We start from the raw sequence: 26,840 nt of genomic DNA, 5'->3' as shown, positions 1-26,840 counted from the left end.
TCATTGCTGATAAAGAATTAAATGTCTGGCTTAAACACAGTCTGGCAAGATTCCTCCCAACACATTTTTACCTTGTTTGGTCTATTTAAAGAATCTTGGAATGGTTCTTGATGGAGGCTCATTTCAGTGACTCCACAGACACCAGGGTTCAACCCCTTAAAAACAAGTGAGCGTTGCCATCATAGAATTGGATTCAGCAGGCAGAAGGAGCTTCTTTTCCCACATCACTGACTGTCCAAGCTGCAAAGGGAGTAAGAGCAGCTCCAGAAAGCCAGAGTCACCTATGGAAATATTTTCAGACTGCCAACTGAAGAGTAAAGAGGATTTCAGGAATGCAGTTTGAGGTCATTCAATTTTTCTCTACTACACAAGCCTGTGGAAGAACTAAGAAAGCCTCTTTCCCTAGCAGCAAGTCATGTTGTACATGCTGCTTATTCAGCTGCAAATACGGCTTTTATCCCAGAGGTAATGGACTTAGAGAAGGCTATTCTTAAGCACTAATAAGCTAAAAGAACTCAATTATTTTAATTTCAAGACTAATGAGGCTCTCCTGTGAGCTATTCATTTTGCTACTTCAGGAGCCATGTGCACTTGTACCACATCCAAGTAAATAAAAGCAAGGAGGAAAAAAGTCATCATGGCTTGGCCCTTTTAATGGACACAGACCTCCTACAGAGCTGAAATTCCCTTTAAACAGGAAAACAGGATGATCGTCAAAAGCCCATTACCCACACAAAGGTCAAGCTGTAGAAAAGACTGATTATCACACACTGCTTATCGTCCCTAATTGTTTGGAAATTTTTACAGCATTTAGACTGAGTGTGCGAGGGAGCACACTTGAATTCTGGTTTTCTCAGGCCACTCCTGAGAATGATTAGGATAATGCACAAGTGCTCCTATCTGACAAGATCAAGAGATTATGTGAGATTACAAGGAAGAGCACCACTGTTACACCTATCTCACCTTCACTCTGGGGAATGAGTCCTTGTGAAGACACACTCTATATTCCTCTGTGGCCACCCAAGACTTACTGATACAACAGTCCCATCACACCTTTAAAAACTTAAAGCACACAAGGCGGCTGCTAACCCCTGGAGGAGAAAGTTATTTCTGGTGTTTGAAAGCAAGGTGTAAGACAGCCTTTATTTTGTGTGGGGAAGAAAACTATTATTTTCTCAATATCTGTGCACTTTCTAAATTCCATTACTCCATCTACCAAATTTATTTAAGTCTTGGCTAAGTCAGGTCATGATAATACGGCCTGTGCTGCTGCTAAAACAACTTCACGCTTTACTGAAAACATGAAAACAAACACAGAGGAAAAAAATAAAATAAAGACACCATGATTCAGTGCTGCATCTCATGCTACTGACATAAGAATAAAAATTCCACTTCTCAAGTCACTCTTACTTGATTTGTGCCCCTCTAGCTCCGTCAGGCTGTCCCTCATGTAATGCTAGCCCACCACACAATACACAGTGGGCTTCTAGATCCCTCCTCTCTCTTCTGCCTTGACAAAATGGCCCTCTGAGCCTAATTTGATTTCCTGCTAGCTCAGTCACGACACCTGAAATCCTTCAGGCACATTTTCTTTTCCTCATGGCTGTTTACAACACATAGGCAGCAGCCTGTGAAGGATGCCTGCACAGACTGGAGAGGAGAGTGATGGCCAGGGGGAGAAATGCACCACCATTCCATCTCACCTTAACAGCTTCACAAGGCCTGGAAACCTTTTTCTACCAATTTTGCTTCATCTCATTCCCACTCCCACCAACTTTCCCAGCAAAATAAACCATAATAAAATTCCTTGCAAAAGCCTCAGACTCTAAAGCTACTTCTACACAGTCACCATTTTCAGGAATGTCCATCTTATCAAGAAACAGTAAAAAGGAAATGCAAATGTTTGAAAGACTTCCAAGTCCAAGACCTTGCTGAAGCTCAAGCTCCTCTCTGTTAGCCAGAATGGCAGACAGCTCTGAGACACTGAGGATTTACTAGTTCAGTTATACACAGAATAATTTCCACGTGGTCACATGCTTTCTTCAAACCAAGAATTAATTTTTTCATCATTAATAACTTACTGAGGTATTTTAATTATCTGCTGCAGCATCAGGGCTGAGATGATAAAGCAGTGAACTGTAGTTTTAGGTTTTCAACTTGTCTGAGAAAGTAACCTCATTTTTTTCATACAGTCTCTTTTCACCTGAACACTGAAAACTCATCAACCAAGCCTTCACGAGTTTATCCCAAGTTTCATTTGCACATTTAGGTAAGTAATTTTAAGTAAGCAAAAGCAATCCAACTCCCAGTCTAAATGCACAGCCTACTGAGGTAGTCTTTCACAAGTCACTGTAAACATAGTAAGAAATGAGTATTAGTCTGTGAGAAAACATCTGGTGTGGATGGAATGGAAGCAAAACCAAAAATGCCTTATAAAAGACAGCAGTTACAGACTAAAATCTATCTGGCAAAACCAGTAGTTACCCCACAGTCCGCAAACTGTGAGTATTGTCTGAAACCTGCAGTGTTATCTCAGGTTACCCAACCAGAAGTGATCTGAGCTGGCCAAGTGCCTGTGCTGCCTCTGCACAGGGCAGGGGGGCGTCACGAGGAAGAATGCTCCCCTTAACACTTTCTTCCCATCACTTCTCTGTCATCCTAGGAATCCTGTCATGAGCCTCATCAGCACAATCAAGGACATCCCTTCTATTCTACTGAGCTTCATTTCATTCTGAGGATGACGAATGGTGACAAGTCATCTCTAATTTATTGGGACTGTTATTCTCTCAGTCCGAAACTGTTTGGAGCTGTCACCTGCTCACTCATTTTCTGTGTGTTAATAATATAGGACAAGGGAGACACTTCTGAAAAATTCATGCAGCTGCTAGTAAAAATCTTGTGGTTAGTGGTTGGATGAAATTATTCCATTGAATTCAAGAGGAGATGATATATTCCTTACAGAAATGTTTGGAGGTCATTAAACATTTCAGTGTATTTCAGAAAAACTTCCAGTATAAAACAACAGTGAAATTTCTGCTCCATCCTTTCAAGTGATAGACAATGTTTCCATAAAGGTTATGAAGGATTTTAAGGTTGGAATAAACAGCTAACAAATTTGAATGTTAATTTTTGTTCCTCTCTTTAAGAAGGAACCAGGCCTCAGTTTCACAATCTGGTAAAATAGCACAACAGCTGTATTTGCCTACACAAAAATAGAAAAAAATTCTGTGACGAGAAGATCTAATACAAGTCTCAGGAAAAATAGAAGTGGGTAGTTTCTTGCACCACACATGCTAACATTCCAAAGCCATGTCCCTTTTACTTCAGCATTACATAAAAAGCATTTTTGCAAAATACTCAATATTCTCTGTATACACCAAGATGGGAAAAATCTACAGGAACTGAACACCCACCAATCTCTAATATCACACTGCTAATATCTATCAAACTATGCATATGAGAAGAGGCTCATTTTAATTTATGACATAGGTTAAGACTAGAAGAGCACATATTTTCAAAAATGAGTGGATACATTTGGCAAAGAAAGGGATCTGGCACTGCTTCACTACATCCATGTGATTTTTGCTCAGTCCATTCACCTCGTATGATACTGGCAGAGTCAGCCACCAATAAAGTTAGGAGGCAAAACCAGAGCAGATGGGCCTCACCTGATGCTAAGTGACTGCATTCACCCCTGTATTATTATGCAATTCCTACAGATGTCATCTCTTAGAAAAACACTTCACATAATTGCCCATATGCAAACACTTGATACACGTATTATTTCACTGCGTCACCAGCTCCCTCCATGAGACAGTGTATAAGGTCCAATGTAATTTACCATTACAATCTGTAGTAAAATATCATTCATAATCTCACAGAAAGTTATAAAAAGTCCTTCATTTTTACTGTTCCACAGCTGATGGTACAGGGCCCTTACTCATTTATTTCAAGATAGGGCACTTAATGTTTCTCTCAAGAAATTAGAAATTACAACTTTACAGTAAGTTTTCTTTTCAGTTAACTCCACACAAAGCCTAAGGTTCCCTCCAGCAGCTAAGTGAAGTAAGCAATGGAGACCAAAGAAACAATCATCAGACAGGAAAGTGCTCTAGTGAAGAGCTACAAAATTTCAAACGTGAATTTAAAGATTCCTGCCAGCTGTGCTTATATCCAATTTACTGCTAATTTAGAGAGAATACAGAAAGCACCTTACTCATCCTTAAAATGGTTACAGCTCTCCTCACAGGTGGCTGGCACAGAACTGTCACCACCAGCAGCCACCCTATCAGGCAGCAGAAAAGGATATTATCCCAAAGCACTAGCTCATCCCATTTGTTTTCTTCTGACTGAAGTCAATATAAAGATGTCAACAAAGCACATCCAAGCTCTTAACATTCAGATCTGTGTGCTCTTAAGCAAGTTTAGAAATGCCATGTCCACCATAGCTATATCCTGGATAGTAAGATCCAGGCTACAATGAATAATTACAATTTTCATGGAGTCTTTATGTGACACACTGACCCTGTTCTCTGAGCCACGGGGAGCTCAACCCTCTTTGTCCCTTACAAAACATACTCCTTGGGTTTAAAACAACACATTTCTTCTACAAAGCTAATTATAATATCTCCCAGTTCCTTCACGTGAATAAAAAAATCTTCATTGCTCTGCTCATTTTCACAAGGCTCGTTAGATTGCTTATGCATTCAAGTGCTGAATGCATAAAACTTATCATTCCTTCTTCTGAAGGAATGTTTCCTCTGTTTTCCACTAAAAAGCAGGCCTTGAGCAGACAACAACAAAAATGTAATTCCCAGAACTCACTATAAAATACTGCTAAAAAAAATTAAAATCCAGGGATACTTATTTGTCTATCTTGCTGAAGACAGCCTAGCATTTGCAATTTCTCCTGAAATGACAATCCCAACAGAGGTTAAAAATCAGTGTCTTAGCCTTTATAACACCAGTGACTTAAGTGAGCTATTTTCTTCTATTTATGCATCTGACAGTTTTGAAGATCTCTTACCTTATTTAAGGTAAGTTTTAGCATGCACCTGACAGAGTCCATGGCTTTTTCTTAAACAAAAATCATTGCCACACACAGTGCATGAATGTGTACATCCTATTGTGCATGTAATCTACAAATGAAACTAAATTACAGATCATCAATTCCATTTAATTATTTTTCTAATATTCTACAAGCCCCTCACAAATGTCTGTGTATTTTCAAAATATTAAATGCAACTGAATCTTCTTTTCAAATTGCATTTAAAATATTTTCTCTACCTGCATTTAGTAATTTTGCAGTGTTTTTAAGCTAAAAAGTATTTATTAAATTATCTATACACTAAAACTAACTGTGGATAATTGAAGATACATGAAAACCACAAAGCTACGCTTTTCCTTTGGGGATACTAAATTCCACCCCAGAGAAGACTGCACAGGTCTTTGTATATTTTTGAAATCAGAAAATAGGTAAAACTTTCTGAAACTACAGTTCAGAAATTCTGCTGTTCATTCAGATACCTGCCAGATACCTACCTACCTGCCAGGCTAGGTAGGGCAGATGGACATTTAAGGATGAACATTGGTCCAGATCTACACCCTTAGGGTTCCTGCCCTTCCCTCTCCCACAACACTTTTGTTCTCATGAACATTACCAAGACACTCCAAACCTCAGCTTTTTTTTGGCACTTTGTCCTTCCACTCTGCTTAAGGGTAGGAAGAATATCAAAAGGACAGTGTTACCTGGAGTCATCATATGGTAAAACACTATTTTATCCTGAGCATGTTTCCCATCACTGTGCAAGATGCAAAATGGGACTTGACACCAGAGCTACATGACAAAGGCATCCTAGCCACTCAGGACAAATACAGGCATGAAAAGAGGACCACTCCCTCACACTCACTGAAACACACCTTTCTCTAGTGGTTATTCCTCCAGCCCCCTTGCTGGTATGCAGGAAAAGCTGTAGTGATCTATTTTGACATTCACCCCCATTCTTACTTGTGTTTCTTAGTTTTTCCCTTTGCTTTTATGCACACAAACAAGGCCAAAACCCAAATCTTGCTTCTTACCTACCTGGTTCCTCTAGAGTCTCTGTTCTAAAATTATTTCCAGTCTTTATACCAGGCTCTACATATAAAATGGCTTGTCCCAAAAATTTGGGTTTTCTTAGAAAGGCTTCCCACAAAAACATTAGACTCATTTTTAAAGTAACACGAACTTGGATCTTCAAAGCATCAAGCAGGATCACTTTCACTTTGGATAGGAAGTCAAAAGACATCTCCAACACCATGCCATTAAATCACTACCTTCAGCATTTTCTTTTCAGACAGTCCGTAACAAGTGACCTATTCTCTCGAGGAAGCACAGCTTCTTTCTTCCTCCCCAGCTCAACTTCACCACTGCTCAAAACCCAGCCAGACTCACAGGCAGGCAGACTGAGCTCAGCAAACCATTCTGAAAACTTCCTTCCCCCTCTCCTCCATACGCTGCCCTGAAGAAGGCAGAAAATAATAGCATTCCCAGCAACACTACTACTATTTGAGAGAAAATGCAGCCATTTATGTCAGCTTTCCAAAATTTCAGACAGACAATTGTACCCCTTAGATAATCTCTTCCTGAAATAATTCAGGTATAGTGAACCCAACCTTCCTGCAACATCACCTTTTGGGTCAACTCAGAGGCTGTCTCACAGTACTTACTTTTGCAGACATCTCTTTTTCTCCTCTCCCAACTCTGACCATTGTATCTCCCAAAGCAGATCATCAGAGTTTTCCTCTCCAGAGGGTCCTTCTACTACTTCGCTCCTGCTGTGCACACAGTGGTTGGATTATTAACTGTGTAAGCAGTTAAGAAAGAAATGTATCACTGAACCTTCCTGCTGACTACACAGGCATTAGCAAACTCCACAATGCGCAGCAATTCTTTTCTGGACAGTATCCATTATTCACAGCCACCCTACATAAAAAGCCTTTATGCTCTTCCTGAATGTTTGCAATGTGTTGGGGACCTGCAGGACACAGCGCACTGGGTAACAGGCAGCAGGGCTGCCTTTAGCTGGTTTCATTCTTCAGCAGCCTTATGTACCATTGCTGGCAAGACCACCAATTTGAGAGAAACATGAGTATTATTCTAAAAATTCATTTTACTGTCTGCTTTCACATTATTTTTCTAGTGTCAAATGTTCATTTGGAAGCATCTACACATCGAGATTTAGAGACCATTCTGCAAAAAAAGCTTTTTTCTCCCTGTATCCTCCACAGAGCATACATTCATGAGCTCTACTGTGAGCTGCTGAAGGTTTTAAAAACAGCAGAGCTGAAGTCTTCTATGGGAAAACACTAAAAGCCAAATGCTGAACCTGAATGCTATTTGCAGATGCATATTGTGCTCACAAGGTGAGCCAAGCAGAATAATGCAGGCAAATAATTATCCTCTGAAGAAAACAGAGAATGTGAAGAATAGTGGTTAACAAATTAATGGAAGTCCTGCCAACATTTTAGGTCTGGAAGTTTAGCTCTTCCTCCCCACACCTGCTGTGAAGCGCTGCTGGTGCAGTTCTCCAGCCTCTCATTTAACACACTCTTCCCTTGATCGCTGGTTACATTCCTTGAGCCTACACAGCACAGCTGAATTTTCTCACGCAGCCCCCTCCAACCACTTCACCCTCTCTCCCCCAAGGTCAAATGCTACATTCGTGTCCAAGCTCCCACAGCACCACATTCAAGATTCTGATCTAAAAGGGACTGCACAGTTTTACATGCATGTAATTAACCTCTCTCTGGAATTATTCCTGCTTGCACATCCTCAACCCTGACAGCTCAGGTTAGCTACAAACATCAACTTGACCAGCTCACATTTGAGCTACTATATCCCCAAACTACTTTTATTGTTGCAGTCACAGTACTGGGAAGCATCTCCTCTGTCTCTGCACCAGGACTCCATTCCCAGCAGCAAAGAGATGGCAGGACAGGGTGACAGAAATCCATCATCCATGCCCTGCACATGGTCTCAGTCCTGATAGATGGATGCTGCCAGAGGAAGCCAAGTGTGAACAATACTTAAGAGCCCTTCCAAACCAAAGGCAGCTACCCCTTCTATTTACCCAGCCCTGTTCCTCTCCTAAAGCACAGTGCAGTGGGACAGAGAGGGAGAGGAGCAGCAGCACACTGTGAATGTTTAAAATGGAAAAAAAGGAGAATAAGTTAAAACACAACACAACAAAATAGGCACTGTCTAGCAGACTACGTATCAGTCAGTACACTTCAGCAGTAGTACATTCATCTGACAGCTTTAGAAGGAATAATAAGAGTTCTACCTGTGGTGAACTTGAGATTTTCAAAGTAAGAGAAGAGGATGTGGAAAGCATCTTGCATTTCAGAGTCCTGTAGCATACTGGAGACACACAACTGCTTATCCCTGTGCTAAATGCAAATCATACTGCTGCCATTACAGGAACATCACACAGCTGCAACCATGCACCACTTGTGAGAGCTGCACTAAATGCCTCAGACTTCAGCATATTCATGAAGGTAGCTATTTGAGAAGTATTAGAATATTTGTGAGAAATTATTATTTTTTTATAAATACAGCAAGCATGAATTACTCAATTAATGAAACCTTTTTAATTTCTGAAACATGGTGTCTTCGAACAGCAGTACTGGTACTGCTGGTTTTATACCTCAGTTACATCCAGAGGCAGCAAACTGAGCAGGACTGCCTGCAAGGGAGAGGACACTGAGACACATCTGTAGGACAGACTCCATACACAACACTGCTCTAGTCAGAACAGTACTGCTTGAAGTCAAACAACAACCACTCGCATATTCCAGCTATTCTGGATATTTTCAGCAGGACATAACCATAAGAAGTCTCAATGCTGTCATCTTTTGGGAGACCAAAAAAAGCACCAACAGCTTAATCTAGCAGACCTTCCTTCTGTTTAATTAAACATCTTATTAGAAAATCTATGTACTTATTTATGAGTCGTATTTAAAAAGTCCAAGAATACAGCTGCGTTGTGAATGTGAGCCAAGAATGGGGATCTTGGTTTTGTGTTTTCCTCATGTCAGCTTAACAGCTTAATTAGCTGTACTCACAATGTTAAATACTCTCAGAAAGAGAATTAAATCAGCCTTTTGTAACATTCAGAGCAGTAGATGAGGTTTTTTTCACTCAGTTAATTGGATACTTCTTTCCAGTGTAGCAAAAGGACACTAAAATAATCACTGTGTTTACTAAACTAACTGTTACACTAAAGAGGTTAAAACAAATGCCATCAGGCACACTTGTTTGTTTTTAGAATTGGCTGCAGTCTGTTTCTTGCAATCACAAACAGGCCTTGTGAGAAAAAACAAGGGTCATAATGCACTGGTCCTAAAATCATGATTTCACACTTGAGTAAAATCCGTGTTTTCACAGTCCAAACTCACAAGTGCCTTGGGAAATATAAATCTCCAGCTTGTAGAGTAGGAGTAAGAAGGACTGGGCCTTATCTTCCCAGTGAAAATAGCTCCACAGCCACCAGTGATAGCACTGACTTCTGCTAGACTTAGGCTTTTTATTGGAACAAGTGCTTAAATAGAAATTGAAGACTATTTTAAAGGAAAAAACCCTCCCCATTTCCTCTCTAGCATGTCTTCAGCATAAAGTACATGAATTCTTGTCTCCAACTGGCTCAGAACAGTTTGATTACTCATAAAATGCTTTACCTTCACCTTGGTATGGACCAGAGGGTAGAAAATTCCTTATGTATTTCTTCTTATTGTCACATTATAAATGCCAAATATTTACTTTCGTCTGTACCCTCCACAGCTTAGGTTAACCTATTAAAAACCAAGGCAATTGGCCAGAAAATTACAAGTCAAGAACTTCAGTACATCAAAAAAACCTGACACGTAGGATCTGTGTGTTTTATTTTTCAGTTATGACTTGTACTTCTTCCCAGATAGTGTAGGTTATATAAGTGACATTATATAAATACTGAAAGAAAATGAAGACACACACCTGGAATAACAATCAAACCCATGAAGCAAAAGGAAAAAGATCTTCTGTTGATCCGAAAGTAGTTAAATGCAACGTGTTTTACAGCCTAGGCTGTGAATGAAATCTAACACCAGGTTAACCCATGAACTCTCGTGCCAACAACATCCCTTCAGGAGCCCACCACCACACGATCTTGCTAAGCCTCACCCCATGTAAAGCTTTTCACTCCAGGAAAGCTTCTTGGTGACAGGAGAGTTTGGATACTGCATGGAATTTAACACAACTTCATTAAAGGAAATTAAGCCAGTTTGATGCTCCTGAGACTCATTTAGCATTCTTGAGAGGTACAAAGGAGGTTATAGCACAGCAAACTTCACACTCTTCCATACCTCCTTTCCTTTCCCAACACCACTATGCGCCTCATCCAAGCTCTTCCCATGGCCAAGCTCTTTACTCTTAAACATTTAGGTAAGGAATTGTGAAAACAAATTGATCTCAGTCTGTCTTTTTTCTTTACTCTTTTCAGAGATGTGTTAACAGGACCTGTACCAAACACCAGTCATGCTAGATTTCTCATGGGGTGTTTTCTTAAAAAGTCCCTCTAGGCAATGTTTTCCCTTGATGAAAGGGATTATTCCTGTAACACGTGAAAGTTGGTTTATGTAGCACATCATCTGTCTCACCCACACAAAACTGGATCATTACACGGGATTTAAGAGTATGCAGATGAAGAGGTAACACTACAGTCAACAAAAGAGATATAGAAAAAGCAGTGAAGCTCACTCCAAGGTGCTGTGGACACCACCTAGTGATTCTGGATTAAAAATTAAGGCTTTTTATAATGAAGTTGTACTTGAGCAACAACTTCATTTGCAGAAAAAGTATCAGAAGAAACACAATGTATATATTATTTACTAAAAACATTTTTAGTTTGCAAAAGCTCAACAGTTTCAGTAATGGCTGGTACACAGTGGGATAGGTATCACTTCCAAGTCCAGGGAGGACTGGGAAATCTAGCATCTAAACACTAGGCAGTTTATGGTGAAGAGTAACTTTAATAAGAATGACAGGTTGAAGTTTTTAATAATATCCTTTTTCCATATGAACACTAAACCTCTTCTTCAGATGTGGAATATTATTTATTGCTCTTTAAGTGAGGAAAAGGAAATGAAGGAAGTGGAAAAAACGGCAATTGTCTCTCATTCTGACTGGGCTCCAAAACATGTAAATAATTCTCTATTTCTTTCAAGAAGTTGCTTCTGAGATCCCCACTGTAGTCTGGCAAATACATATATAGTGGCTTACTAAAGCATCAGCTCATATACCTTAAAACACAGCCTTGTGTCTGTTTTCTATCACCTGCATGACCAGACCGTTACAGTAATGCTCAGTTCCTATCAACCAGCTTCCAAAACACATCTGTGTCTATGAAAGTCCTTAGTACTCCTCAATTGCTTGTGGTTATTATTCAAGAGTAAAAGAGTGGAAACACTGCAATTACTCACTCAAAACAGGAGCACTTTGTGGGTAGCTGCACAGACTTTTAATGGATTTTATTCTGCAGTCCAAGCAGTAAAAGAGAAAACTTCTTGTTAGCTCAACTTCTGTGCTGAAAACCTGCTGGAAAGGATGTCCCTCCAGCATTAGAAGTTAATTTAGCTGCTTCTGTTGCTATTCAACCCCTGGACTCCCTTCTGAGGCTGCCAACACAAATACCACCTGTGAAGGCCATTCTCATGAACTTGTTCCATGCAAGGGATTTGAAATGTCTGGCTCAGCTCATCAGGGAACACGTGGCAGCCCAAAAGTTCTAACAACCAACACACAGAAGAAGGTTTTTCTCGTCCACAGTGTCCATAATAGATAGTACATCTTCACCACATTGCTGTGTTCAAATTTTATATTTTCCATGTAAGAGCATTAATGCAGTCCAGCTGAATCAAGCTGAAATCAATGGACAAAACTCTCAGTTACTGCAGCAACAACACTAATTAAATCCTTTAGTAATATGCAAGGAAATAAGCAAACACCTAGGATTTCTTTATTTTGGGATATGAAATGAGGCCTGTGCAAGATAACAGAGCCAACTGAACTTTTCCACACCTCACATTTCCCTAAATAGCATATGCTAAACTAAAAGCTACCAACAGCAACTTCAAGTTATGAATTGATCAAATGTTGTTGAGTTCAACTGTCAGGCTCCAAAACAAAACATTCTCATCTATTCATTATCCCAAGTTTGCCCTTAAATAAGAGAGATTTAGCACATAGCCTCTGCTGCCCAAATTAATGGAGTGCAAAAAAAGATCAGATTTTACAATGGTTAAGGTTCCACATATGATTGAAAGAAAAAGCATTTAGTTTACTTAAAGATGAATCTGGAGGCTGATTTTCACAGAATTTCTTCCAATGGCCTCACATGTGTTGGGTAGCAGTATTCACATTATTTGCTTTACTGCTTCTATTAAGTGAGGAAATCTAAAGAGAAACATCTAGAGCAGACCACTGCTGTCTCACTAAATATGACAGAAAGCATTTGACACTGCACTGGAGTTCATAAAACCACTGACAGGATTAGGAATTTAGACCAGTGTCTTTCAGACAAGAAGGTAGTAGTAAGAAGACAATCAGTAACAACCATCCAACATAACATCAGGTATTTTTTTTAACCAGCCTGACACCATCCTTACTCCTCTCCACACAACTTCATTAATCTGTTAAATGTACATTCATCAGCATTCATCAGAAATACACTTTTCATTTGGCAGCTAACAGAGAAAAGAAAAAGACAGTATCTCCCCTTGCTTTCCTGGCACAAATCCTGGCACAAATCAGAAACAGAGAGCAAAGGAGGGAGGGAGAGATGGTGTGAGCATGAAGGGAAATACAGAGCTCAAGAAAGCTACAGACTGAGCAGCCCCATCGCAGCGGAAAAGCAGCTCTGTACCATGTAGTAGCTTCTTACATTTGGAAGTCCTGCCCGCCCATGAAATGCAAGGAAGCACACTAAGGGTTGAACTTCAGCCTTAGCAAGCTTTTACAAACAAGTGAGCTCCCTGGTCCCAGGAAGAGAAAGGTGGGGGCAGCACTCTGAATATTTGGACTAGGCAGATGCATTGGCAGCCAAGACCTGAAATTAAGCTGTTGGCCAGTTTACATCTTATTAGAGCGCCTCTCTTTTCCAATCTAACAGCAGGTGTTGGCTGAGTCTAATTACACACACAGTTTATACAACACATGGTAGCATACTCGGGAGCTTCAGCTCTGAATGCACACACATGGGTCAATGGTGCGGGCACTTCCAGTCAGTGCCACGAGGCATGCTTGCTTTGTTCTATTATAAAAATATTTACTGGAACTAATTTCCCAGTTTGGATTGATTAAAGATACAGAAGCCTGGGAACATGTATTTATTGTTCCCAAACAGCTCTGAAAGAGGGCCTGAGACACTACTGACTGCCACACAAGCAGGCAGCCTCACGTGGGATCATATTTTCCTTCCCATCCTGCATTTTCAGTTTGGTAATAACAACAAGAAGTCCCCGTGGAATGCACAAGTTGAAAAACCATGAAAGGTTCACATTTCCCTCCTACAAAACTCTCTAATTTCAGTGAATTTTGAAATTCAGTCACTGGACCTGTTTTCTGAGGCCTATAATGAGATAGAGACATTATCAGCTTGGCATGGTGTCTAGGCCCAGTGTTGTTTTTGTTTTGGGGCAGATGAGTGTCAAAATGCATTGCAAAAGGCTGATTAAGGAAAAAACAAACTTTTAGTTTCAGTTTAAACTGAAGATCTACTCAAGCAGCCAGCATGCTAAGGGCATGGGGATAGGGAAGCAACTATTTACTCTGCTATTTTCCAAGTTTTCAAATGGGATGGAGACACTGAACTATGTTAGGGAGCAATGACCGTATAAGCCAGCCCTTTATGAATGTAACAGGCACTTGGAGAGGAGAGGGACACAGTCATTTCACCAACTGGTGTGTCCAGGGGCAAAGGAAGACCAGGGGAAGTGGGAGCCAGAGCTGGATCTGAAGAAGGGGAAGAAAATTCAAGAAGGACAAAGACTGCACCTGAGAGCTGTTTTGAAAACTCAGTCAATTCAGGGTTCAGGGAGCATGAAAGGCTCCAAGCCCTTGGGAATGAAGCATGCACAGATTTAAACAAATTGGTATAATAGCTGGATACAGCAGCTTGCAGATGTTGCCAGTACAGTCACAGCAATGACATAACTACTACGTGCAAAGCTGACTAAAAGAGACACTGAATGCCCCTCGCATTGCACTCAAACCTAAAAACCATCTTCACAGGGAAACTGAATTTTCAACTGCATAAACTGGGGCAAAGCATGGAGCTAGACCTGCCTGACTGTGACACAGACTTCATAATCTTGAACAGTGTTTAGTAATGCTCCTGTAAGTAATGTGGTAGTTAATTCTGGAGAAAAAACCTTTTTTATTCCTGTGGAAATCTGTAAGACTCCTACTGGGCCAAGCCCAAAGACCTCAAAGTTTTTAAAGGAACAAAACAAAGAAAAGCTACTGAAAATTCAAGTTTGCATTTTTGATCTGAAAGAAATAGAAAAGGGGATTAAAGTTGGAATTTAATCACCTCTAACAGGAGTACCTCAGTGATGGATCTTGTTGCTATTTGCCTCAGGCTAAGAACAGAAATTCAGCCCTGTGCATTTGAGAAACCCTACCCCAGCAACAGATTAATGGTACTAGAAGTACCCTGGTTTCAAATAAACTCAGTTTTGTCACACTAATCCCTCACATACAAAATTCACATGGGTATCTACTAACCAAAGTGTACTACACCTTTAAAAGCACCTTCATTAGACATTGAAATAAAAAAATGTCTCTATAAGTAAGTTGCTGAAACCTGCAGCAGTAAATTACTTTAAAACTTATAAAGTTATTAGAAATAACAGAACTTTTTACTGCATGTAAAAGCTAAAATCATTAAATTTGATAACACTCCCTCTGTTCCAGATATTTCACTGCTTCAGTTGCAGAATCCTGTTTATATTCATGTAATTAAGGAGCCATTTACAGAACACCCATTAAAAGGGCCCAAAGCAGTTTTGGTCCTATTCCTTCACCTTCCATTCCACCACATTCACGTGAGCTATTTAACACATCCTTGCCGATGGATTTTTTTGTGGAGGCTTTTTCTTTGTTTTTTTTAAGTTCCACATTCACCACTATCCAACTGCAGAAAGTCTTCCTGGTAAATAGTTTGGTATCTGGCAAACATGACACTACTGATGTCAAGAAAATCCTGTTTAATGTCATCCAGTATATTAAGTTTCTAGTGACATTCCTGAGAAACATCTATCAACCCCTCCCCCTCTTGCCCCATTTCTTGTGACACCTGTATAATTTCATTTGATAATTTCTCCCCTTTAAAGTTTACAATAGGTTTGCACAGGCAAGAATTCACCCTGCAGCACATGTTGGTGTTGTTTTCGTGTTTTCAACACAAAACTGTTTCTACTTTCCTACATTAATAACAAGTGTTTTGCCTAGAAATGGAAAAATTAAAATATTTTAATATTTTATTTCTTAATTTTATTAATATTTTCAGTAGCTGGGATATACCTTTCTGTTTTCACATCAAGTCCCTCTACAGGCTCTGTGGATTTTCAGGCAAGGCCAATGAAGCCAAGCATGGACTTGGTGCCTCACATCCTTCCCTCAGCATGACTGAAAGGGCTGCTCTTCAAAAGTAAAGAAAAATCTGCTGAGAAGCTGTTTCACTTGCTGTGCTGCTCGACAGTATTTACACAAAAGCTACTTCTTGTTGCTTCCCAGACACAGGGACCAGAGTGCATACTCTGATCTCCCTTGATTGAAAATGCTCCAGGCAGCAAGGAGAGATCATAGTTCTTGTGATGCAGTTCTCAAGTGCATGTACAGTTAGGTTTTTGCCTTCCACACAGAAATGTTTTCCACTCCCATTTAACTTATAAAAAATCATGATGCTCAATATTTAATCATATTCAACAGTAATAATGAAGGATTTTCCCTGACAGGCTAAGACAAAAATTATATAATTATAATAGTAATTTATGTTTATATTCACTAGAAGTTTAATTTTAATTTAAAAATGCAACTGTAATTTATCAAGTTTCTTATTAATGCTATTAAACGGATTTATCGGTCGATGAAATTTTTACACAAATTGCACTAAATGGGAAGCACTGAACCTGGCAAAAGACACAAAGAATAACAAAGAGGGGCTTCTACAAGTATGTTAACCAAAAAGGGAAGGTCAAAGAAGGTGTACCCATCCCAATAAACAACACTGGTACACAGTTAACAACAGATGAGAAGACTGAGGTACTCAACTTCTTGGCCTCAGTCCTCAGGGCAACCTCTCTTCCCACACCTCTCCAGTGGAGGGACAGCAGGATAGGTACTAAGGGAGCAAACTTCCTTCCACTCTAAGTAGAGATCAGGTTCCTGCCCACCGAGGAACTAGAATACACAAGTCCATGGGACCTGAGAGGCAACCCAGAGTGCTGAGGGAATTGGCTGATGCAGTTGCCAAGACACTCTCCAGGGTATTTTAAAAGCATGGAAGTCAGGTGAAGTCCCAGGTGACTGGAGAAAGGGAAACTTTGTACCCACCCTCAAATAGGGCAGAAAGCAGGACCCTGGGAACTATCAGTCCGTCAGCCTCACCTCCTGTGCCTGAGAATATCATGGAACGGATCCTCCTAGAAGCTGGAGGCACATGGAGAATGGGGAGGGGATTTGAGACACCCAGCATGGCTTCACCAAGGGCAAGTCCTGCCTGACCAACCCCATGGTCTTCCGTGATGGAGTGTCTCCAGCAGTGAACAAGGGAAGGTTACAGATGTCATTTATTTGGGCTTCTGTAAAGCCTTTAACATGGTTCCCCACAACATTCTTCTCTCTAAATTGGAGAGAAATGGATTTGATGGTTGGACTGCTATGTGAATAAGGAACCTGATGGATTGTCACATCCAAACAGTAGTGGTCAAGGACTCAAGAGTCCAAATGGACATCAGTGATAAGAGGTTGAAACTTGATGATCTTTAAGGTCTCTTTCAATCCTATGGTTCATTCTGTGATTTTTCCAGAAAGTAATACTTCAAAATATATTCTGTTTGTACATCAGAAAACATCCTTCCCTTACAGACAAATCAGTGACCTGTACTTAAGACTGCAGTTGCAGTTAACTCACTTTTTGTGGACAACCAATTCAAATGTCACATTAAAGATTGTCATTTTTCCACTTCAATCTCCTGTCCAATCCCAGGGCCTGTCAAAGACACTATGAGCCACTGAATACCTTCCAGAATTACTTAAGCTGAACAGTAAAGAGCTTATAAAGATCCTGAGGACAAAAACTGCATGGCAAACCGTTCACGGTGGGATATACACTGAAAGAGCAGATCCTTGTTGGCTTTCAGACATACACCACAAGCGCTTCCTGAAGGCTAATTCATAGCTTTTCAAGATCTCTCTGGTGTATACACCTCAAATTCAAATCCATAAACCAAGCTGAGTCTCCACAACATTAAAGAGGTGCCTAAAACTCAAATGCTGTTTAGACTGGATGAGCTTATCCATTCTTGTTAATTTACAACCTAATACCAGTGATGTTCCATCAGTACAAATTACCAAGCTTTGCTCCCACCTCCTCAGCAACACTGGGAGAGTGAGACAGCAAAACTGCAAAAAGAAGACAAGGCTTCAAATCTCCCTTCTGCTGCTCACAAAACCACAGAAAAAGCATGATGTGTCATGAGCCAGCACTGACTTCCTCTTCTCGGCTTCAGACAAGACCATGTCAACACTGACACAGCTGGAGAGGTTAACCATAGGAGAAAAGAAAGGAAGAAATGAATTTTCATGGGCTGCATTTAAACAACAGCTGTACTGTGGAAAAGGGAACATTAAATTCTGATTTCTTTCAGCTGCCCACATTTCAAGATTGGAGAGCTGACCTTCAGATCTAGCACAATACTAGCCTTCTAAAGCAAAAAATAGTGAAAAGAATTAAGAAAGCAAAATCCAGTATCACTTCCAAGCAGTAGAGAGAACACAGATTTATCAAAAATCAGATTTTATTCCTTCACATGACTTGCTCACTTATGTGTTAAGACTTTTTCATCCTGTGGAATTAACTAGATTATTGCTATCCAAACACACATCTTCAATAAACAGAAATGCCATCTCTGCCAGATCCTCAGAGATATTTCATGGATATCAGAGCAAAAGAGAGATGCTAATTTATTGATAAAACATTACAAGGGAAAGATTCATGTGTTTGATGATAATAAAGAATCAATGACAATTCACTGACCTTGACTGTAACAGCTGTGCATTGCTTTTTCTTCTGTTGTTCTTCACCAGCTCTGTGTGCCTGTAGGCACAGGTTGGCAGAGGCAATTCCCCACACTCACACTGATAGTTAATGACTTTTAAATTTAATAGCCTTGACACCAAGGAGATGTAGACACACTAAAGTGTATGGGGTAGCTATCTCTTACTAGCAGCAAATGAGCCTGCGTCAGGAATTCTGAAGCATTTACTGAGGGTTTAGACACAAATGTTCCTCCTTCTCTTTACTCCCATTATACACAGTCACTTGGAGAATGAAGTCTGACAGCTCATAGTATTTTTCTAAAATTTGGTTCCATTCACCTCTCCCTCACCTTCAAAAATACAGACATCATTGGCATCGTATCTGTTATAGACTGAACAGAAGCCAAGCCCACATGTTAAGTAGACTGTGCTCAGGACACCTGCTGAATTTGCACCAGAAACTGGATTCTGCTTTTCTCTAATTCACATTAACGTGAATATAAGCTATGAATGTAAGCCCACTGGCTTGTCTTGTCTTCTCCTACTATAGTTCTTCCACCTTCTAAAAGCACGTATATAGAAATACACACAAGGTGTGTAGTTAGAATATTCCTCAATACAAATAATCACTGCTCTCTGCCTGGAACAGCTCTTCGATTTGAAACAAAACCTCATTAACTTTCTTCCATTATATCATTATCAAAAGGAATTACTGTACATCCATAAATTGTACAATCCAGTAGTAAACAAAGTGGTATTTGTCTTAAATACAGATCAAATATAAAAAATGTTGCTTGCCATTTCCTAAAACCTGAGTTCTTTGCTTTAGCTCTCCACAGCAAGAACAGGTTCCCAGAAGGTCATAGTGATTTTCTTGTCACAGTTAATGCAGCAAACCCTTCAATGTAATGGGAAAAAAATAGTCTTGTATATGGCATTGAACCTGGGACATATTTCAGGCACTGACACTTGTGCAGTTTGCTTCAGAAACACTTCAAAAGCTATGCCAAGGTGAGCTATTGACTGATCCTAATTTGGACAGGCCCATTAATTTTCCAAACCCATTGGAATATTTTAAGTTACACTTCTCTCAGCACTTTTCCCACCCTACTTAATATTTTTTTATGAACTTGCTAGCAATTGAAGTGGAAAATTCAAATAAGCTTTCAGTTATTTCACAAGCTGCTACCTAACCTATCACAAGTATCAGACCAGAATCATCCCCTCTGTTTGACAAAAAGGGAAGCAGCAAAGCCAACAGGATATTCTGAAGCCACCCCATAGGTCAATCACAGATGCACAAGAAGGTAATTTGGGCTCTGGGCTGTAGAAAGTTCCATGAAACACAGCATGGTGCCACCTCTTAAAAAGTCATGAAGTCTTTGCATGCAAACATCCTGGCAGATATCAAGTGCTAGGAAGCAGAGTTGTACTCTGGAAACCCAGGATCTGGCCCACAAACATTTTATTCTGATAGCTGCTTTTTACACTCTTGATTGAACATATATATATATATATATATATATATATATAGTGGAAAATATGCTGTATTTCCCAGAAATTATTAATTATTTCATATTCAAAGTAGTCATCAAATCATATAGTTTGTGTAAATATATCAGAATTTATCTGCTTAGAAGCAGAACTTAAAATTATCTCAGATTAACCTATACTATCTGAGATAATTTTATGGGAAAACAGCTACCAAGGCTGTGAAATAGGCACTTAGAAATTAACTCACACTTTGGAAATCATTTCCTCAAGACTAAATAATTTTCGTAACACGTGCACTATAATGCAAGCTGCAAAGCCCAGCCAAGTGTAATGACCTGTTCCATACAGGAAGCTGGATTAGATGGGTTTTACATCTTTGAGAACTCCCTGTGAAATTCCATGCAAAAGGTATACCATCAGAAATTTAGTAGCCATAAAAAATATGGGCATGATGATCGTATTTTAGCACTTGCACAGAAGTAACAGATCTCAAAGCTTTTTTCTGAAGTCACAAACATCTGGAAAATCATTAATGCATAAGACTATCATACCCCTGTAGGTGCTAGCAGGAGATCCTTACTATCAAAGAGGCACAGGCCTGCCCTGACCCAAGAGGCAGCACTATTTAACTCTACCCCTATGGCACTCTGGGGATAGGCAACCCTGAGGCATGCTGGTGAAAAAGCTAAGTAAATAGGAAAAGAGATTAGGGTTAAGAAGCAGTAAATCACTACAACAGAACCAGGCAAGCAGACACCAGTCTTTTCCATATTACAGATGGCAATTTATTCAGGCTAGGGTCTTATTTGGGAAAACACAAAGCAGGGATACTCTGCATAGTAAGCAGAAAAAAATGTAAGAAATCAAGCAGCATCTTTTCAAATACATCTTATTCATCTGCCTCAGTCAAGTCCATCTGAGTGATGATTTCTGCTACTTGAACTTCCTGTATACTTTTCTCCTTTTAAAATGCAGAAATGAGAAAACCTGACCTGGGAAAGGAAGTTTCAGAAATAAGTCTGATAGGGAAACCACATTAACTGCCAAGGCCTGACTCAGTGCAATCAAAATACCAAATCCAACACTGAGTCAGTGACAGAGATAGAGAAGTTCACTGCTTTACACTCCAGACGATTCTTCTCGCATTGACTTACTTTTCTCCCTTTTCTGACCTTCCATTCTATCTCCTCCTTTCACTTACCAAGGGCTTGGTTTCATCTTCATCTTTGAAATAGCAGAGCTGGTCCCCCTTGAGGACAAACCAGCGCGTGTGCCAGGTCTTGACAAAGCCCCCCTGCTTCCGCAGCCACCCACACTTGATGGCAACGTGCCGCCCTTGGCTCAGGGCAGGAGTCTCTGAAGAGCCATTGTGTTCTTCCATACTGAGAATGGGCAACTCTCCTGTTGGGCAAACAAGAGGAAAAGGTAAAATAATTAGATTATTATCCAGGCAGTGACTTGCTCCTTTCAACACAGCTGGAAAAGAAACACATCTCAGCTACAAAAGTGTGTTAGAAAAGCATTCAACATCTGCCTGCTTGTTCTCATACCAGCACCCCATCATCTGAGAGAATTACTACTCACCTATAAAATACTAAAATAGTAATGAGCTGTTAAAAAATGGGCAAGAGGCAAAAGTTTTCTTCAACTGCTGTGCAAGACATTTTGACCAGCACTGAAGAAGACAGCTGTTTCTTGAGGTGAGTTCTGCTGGGTTACAGGCAGTAACAAGGAATGAACTTACAGTACTTCCTCAGACTAAGGAAAGCAGCTGATGACTGGAGGTCCCCATTTAAAATTCCCTAGCAAGCCTGGGGCTTTCAGAGAATGTTAAAAAACCCTCTGCTTCACCAAAGCTTAATTTTACCCCACCAGACAAGCAGAGGTTTTTTGTTATTGTTGTTGTTGCTCACTTTACTGAAGGCCATTTAAAGGAATGGGGACAGTAAATGAAAGAACAGTTGCGCATCACCTCATACAAGCAACCCCTGACTGAAGTGAGTGTGTGCCCAGACACTTGTTATAGACATCTGGCAAATCATGAAGAAGTTTGGCCCATCTTAAGGCACAAGAACTGTGCCTTAACTGAACTAGAGCTGAATTGTGGAACTAATACACTTGATAAAGTTGCATGTGGCATTTTTGCCTTATTTAAACTATACCTTTTAACAATTTTTGGACAGCCATGACTCTTCCTGATGGATTTTGTACATATATAATCATGTAGTAATGTGCTTAACCTTTATGGTCAAAAAGCTTTTCCTGATCCTCTATTAAGTGTAGAGGACAAACACAGGATTTTGAGTTGCAAGTTCTGATATTTCCAGTTAAAATACAAATCAAACTGAAACCTACACTTGCCAAATGTGACTATAGACACAAACACAGCAGCGTGCAAAATCAGTGGTGAAATTTCACTGTCTCTAAGTGCTTGAAGAACATTTTTCTCTCATTTCCAGACTACCACTGGCAATCTCTTGCCTCATCAGGAGCTTGCACAGCTGTTAGGGCCCAGAAAACCTGGCTTCTTAGGTAGGTTTTTGTTTCCAAACATCAGGTTGGGAAAAGAATTAAATATTCTTGACATTGCAGGCAGCAGACATCTCTGACTAACAATATCGAGACTGAAGCTTCATGCTCTCACTTTTGCAGGGTGGGTTAGTGAGTCCAAGTCTGGCACTCCTGCTCTGGGTCTCCTACACAGCAACAATTCCTTCACAGAACGTACTGAATAGGCATCAGCATTGTAAAAGGATGCACTCAGTTTGTAAGGCAGACTAGAAATGCAGATAATACACTCATTTGACAGATAAGGCCATTCCTCTGACAATTAATAGACAGTGTTATATCACCATAAAATAAATCACAATACAAGAAGGAATCAATAGATTCCAATCAGATGTGCTTTTCAGCCATTTTTTCCTTTGGGTCCTTTCTTCCTACTGCTCACACATCCCCCTTGGAACAACCTCTCCAGCTGCCACCTCTGTTGTGGGTTTGCAGCTTCTTCTTTTAACACCCATACACAGTCTGATTTCACATCCCTGCTCCGGGCTGGATCCTGGAATCTGCTTGCCGTGATTAGAATTCCTCACTGCCCTGTGCCTCAGAGGTTAACAGGCCTCAACACAAGCACAGAGCTTTCAGCAAAGTACAAACTGCAGGATCAAAACTTAATCACTTGGTATTCTTCTCAGAGAAAGGAAATCTTTCTCCTGTCTCTTTAGGGTTCACCTAGAGTCACCCAGAACACCTGTACTGTGAGATTTACTTGAGCCAAGCGTCACCACAAAACATACAAACGTGTCCGGATCTCTGCAGAGCAGACAGAGGCGTCTTTTTGTGTGTCTGTGGTTACAATTGCAAGAACAAAAACAAACCAGCTGACATGTCCTCAGACCACACTGCCCTCCCTCCAAAAGGAAATGCACCCAACTCGTAATTGGCATTTTCTGAATACAAGCAGGGATCTCTTAGATGCTGCTGGGTTTTTGGCTGGACCAAAGTAGATGCCAAGAAGCAGCCCTCTAACTTTGGAAATGCCTTTGGAATTCCGAATGCCTTAGGAAAGTGACTTAGCAAATACATTTATGGAAAGCATTGTAAACAGCAGAAAAATTACTGCAACTGAAAAAAGGAACAAAATCATTATCCGTAGGCTGCCCTGTGCTCCTTAGTGCACAACTGCTAAGGAGATCAGCTCATCTCTGCTGCCTGGGCAAGCCTCAAGGCAGGGACAAAGGAGGAGCTTATATACAGTATCCATGAGCATCACTGCAGTGCTAAAGACATTAGGTCCCTATTTCACTTGGACCATAAACAAGAATCTAAATACCAAAGTCAAAAACAATTAGCTGCTTGGATGAAAGACTATTTTTTTATTTTCTTTCATAAAGTCACATGCAAATGGTGCTGACACCAGGGTACTAAGTAAGTATATGGATTTTTATCTAGCCAAGCAAGATGATAACACATCTCCATCCTTTTGTCTGGTAAAATTTCCATCTATTTCTGCAGTACTAAAACAAATGAGATGTAGGAGAGATGACTGGTCTACTGCTCCCAAGTCCTCACAGGACAGTGTAAGATCTTCATCAAAGCAGTAGTATATATTAAGACATGCTCTGTACAAAAAAAAAAAAAAAAAAAAGCTGTATTATTTTATTCATTAGTGATTCAATTCTCTTAAGCAGTTAAAAATTCAGCCACCTCACTCATCTGCATTTAGTCCTGAGATTAAGTTCATTTGTTGTTTTTCATATGTCCTTCCCTTTCAATGTCTGCATGCTATAAACCAGACTTGGAATCAGAAATTCCAGCAGCTGGCTCACTTTCACTACTTGTTTTTACAGCTGTTTCAACACTAAGATCATAAAAATAAATTGCAGAAATATCAGGGTGCTGGCACTGATGCAGAGAACAGTGAGGTGCAAACAGTATGTAAACAACACATGACAAAGTGTGGAATTACATCAACATACTCCAGGTCCTTTCGGTCTCATAAGAAGAGGCAGAAAGCCATGCATTTTCAGCAGTAAATGAGAATATTCCTCAAACTCATCTTCTCAACAGGAAACACAACTTGTACTTGCTGCCAGAGTCAACTCTACTGACTTGGCCAGCCTCCAGTTTAGGTAATAACCAGAACTGAATAAATTCTATACAATATATTCATCTGGGACTGCCTGTGGGCTCACTCTCCTGGGCTTGTCTGGACATCGAGAGTGGAAAGCAAACAAAATGAGAAATGTTCTCTGACACACTGGCTCTGCATCAACATCTACTGGCCCATGGAGATCATCACCATCTACCACTGCTGGCCTCAATCCAACCTTTTCCAGCTTCCATAAAACCACTTGCCTCTCTCACTGGTCTGTCTAGAAGGCAACTAACTGCATTTATGTTCTCCTTCCCAATGTGGAAGGTCTGTGCTGGCAGCAGGCACAGAAAGCAGGGAATTGTTTCTCCTCAGCTACCATTCACTCAATACTTGAATTATGGAATTGGGCATCTCCCCCAGATCCCAGCATTTTGCCAGGAAATAGTCAGAGAAACTCATTAAAGCACACCAAGCCCAGTTACAAGAATAGTCCAGGACTGCACAAAGATGATCTGTTTGGCAAGAAACCCTGGTGGTTTGCAGTCAATGTTTTTCTTCTCACTGAAATTTCTCATGACCAAGATAGCACATTTCAAGCACGCAAAGCATCAGCAGAGTTCACTTCCAGTAACTCTTCTTCCTTGCCACTGCTCAAATGCTGTTCTTTGCAGCCCAATGTCAGCCTGGCAAAAAATGGATAAATGTGGGAAGCTGCCAGAGGGCCTGCCTCAGATCCATACCCTTTCAGCCTGCCTTATCTAATTCCCTTGCTCTCACAAAAGAGCAGGCACACACAGCACTGCACAGACATGACTCCTCTACACCAGACACATGGACAGATAGCCAGCAAGAGGCTGCAGCAACAATTTTTCAGCAACAATTAGCTTGGTTATTGATGAACACATCTGTGAAACACATATACACACGCAAAAGTCATAAAAGTCTTTGTGACACAATGGTGCTGTGTAAAATTAGATTAATACTTCAACACTTACACCTCTTTCCAAGTGATGTCCAGTTTTGAGTTCCCTTCTCCTTACTTACAACAAGCTATACAGAACATAAGTGCCTGAGTTTATTGGTATTTTTCAGGTACAGAGTTGGTGCCTCTGACCATTGAGTTACCTTTCAATTTATTTTTGATTTAGTCTTACTGAGTAGCAACTTCTTAAAATCATTTAGCATGTGAAAACAGTCAGCACTGATCTTGCTCGTGAAACATCCCAAGACACCTAAATCTCTGCTGCAACAGAGACATGAGCTTGTAAGCAGCTGCTGCAGGAAGCAGAAGATCAGCCCATTTCCCACCATCAAGGTACTTCAAAATTGGTTCCTACTCATCTGTTGTGTCACAGGGATATTGCACGTGGAAGGAAAAACATGTCAAAGAGGTAAAAGCATATTTAATAAGAGAGCCAACTTCCTGCTTGTGCTTAGCATTTTTATACTGCATAGAGCATGTCTCAGTTTCTGTCACTGCAAGGAGAGATTTTACAGCATTCCTGTCTTGCTCTTTTCCTAAACCTGCAGCAGTGCACTTGCCAGTAGCTTCCCTTCACAAACTTTCAGAACAGACATTATACATTTATCCAAAAGGTTTTCTGAGACATCTGAGAAACCTCTTGTACCACTGGCAGTAATGTTCCTAGGCACAGATCATCTGGCTGTTCTGCATTCCTCACTCTCGCTTTTGTCCTAACGGGGACAGCCTGAATATATTTTGCTTGAAAGAATTTTAATTCCAGGGCCTAAATAATTACTCCTTAGGCAATACAAAACTGTGAGAGGTGTTATCAGCAGTCAAACTGCAGCAGGTGATATTCACTGCCTGGTGAAGCTGAGGGAAAGACATCTATTACTTTTCAATACATTTCGGGATCAGTTCAAAAACCAAGACCAAATAATTCTGCCAGAAAATTGAGGCCTTGGCCAAACTCTTTAGTACCTGATTTGCATTTTCATGTCAGAACCTTCTAACACATATTCTTAGACCAAACCTTTACAAGTCTACTGTTTTCTTACAGGAATTCAAACATAGCTATAAACAGCCCAAATAAAACAGGACTTGAGGATTTATAAATAACATAAGAAGACATTCAGCTTCCTGTGAATAACAACAGAAATTAGTTAACAAATTTGGTCAGGCACTTTTGAAAACATCCACTTCTGCATGTGCATATTTATTTTCTGTGATAATGACTAGTGTAGTAAACATGCATAGTTTTGTAAAAGCAAAGCAATTGCAGCTCTTCTGTTACTGCAGCATCACACTGTCAGATTGGCATTTGGAGTAATTTTCACAGCTTTAACTTTTGCTGCCCTTGCCATTCAGTCCTATTCTGTGTAAATCCATACAACAGCTTTCTTCTTTCTTGTCCTTCCACTACTGCTGTGCCAGCAGGAGCTATA

The 26,840-nt window shown here is 40.2% G+C and overlaps 1 protein-coding gene across 5 annotated transcripts in view; it reads right to left on the bottom strand.

Annotated features, from left to right (window-relative positions):
- The window catches only part of ARHGAP24 (Rho GTPase activating protein 24), a 184,909-nt gene that overhangs the window by 133,597 nt on the left and 24,472 nt on the right, over positions 1-26,840 (bottom strand). For all 5 annotated transcript variants that reach the window (XM_088056594.1, XM_088056595.1, XM_088056592.1 and 2 more), the window contains exon 2: positions 21,033-21,232. In XM_088056594.1, coding sequence (XP_087912720.1) covers positions 21,033-21,212 — 180 coding nt within the window. In that variant the 5' untranslated portion in view covers positions 21,213-21,232. The remainder of the gene's footprint in view (positions 1-21,032; positions 21,233-26,840) is intronic.

This window comes from Pseudopodoces humilis, chromosome 6, assembly GCF_049639895.1.
Source record: "Pseudopodoces humilis isolate 2021_Gansu_Grassland_sample_001 chromosome 6, ASM4963989v1, whole genome shotgun sequence".
Classification (NCBI taxonomy): Eukaryota; Metazoa; Chordata; class Aves; order Passeriformes; family Paridae; genus Pseudopodoces; species Pseudopodoces humilis.
Note: the sequence above shows the minus strand (reverse complement) of the source record. Positions and strands in the feature narration are given on the sequence as shown.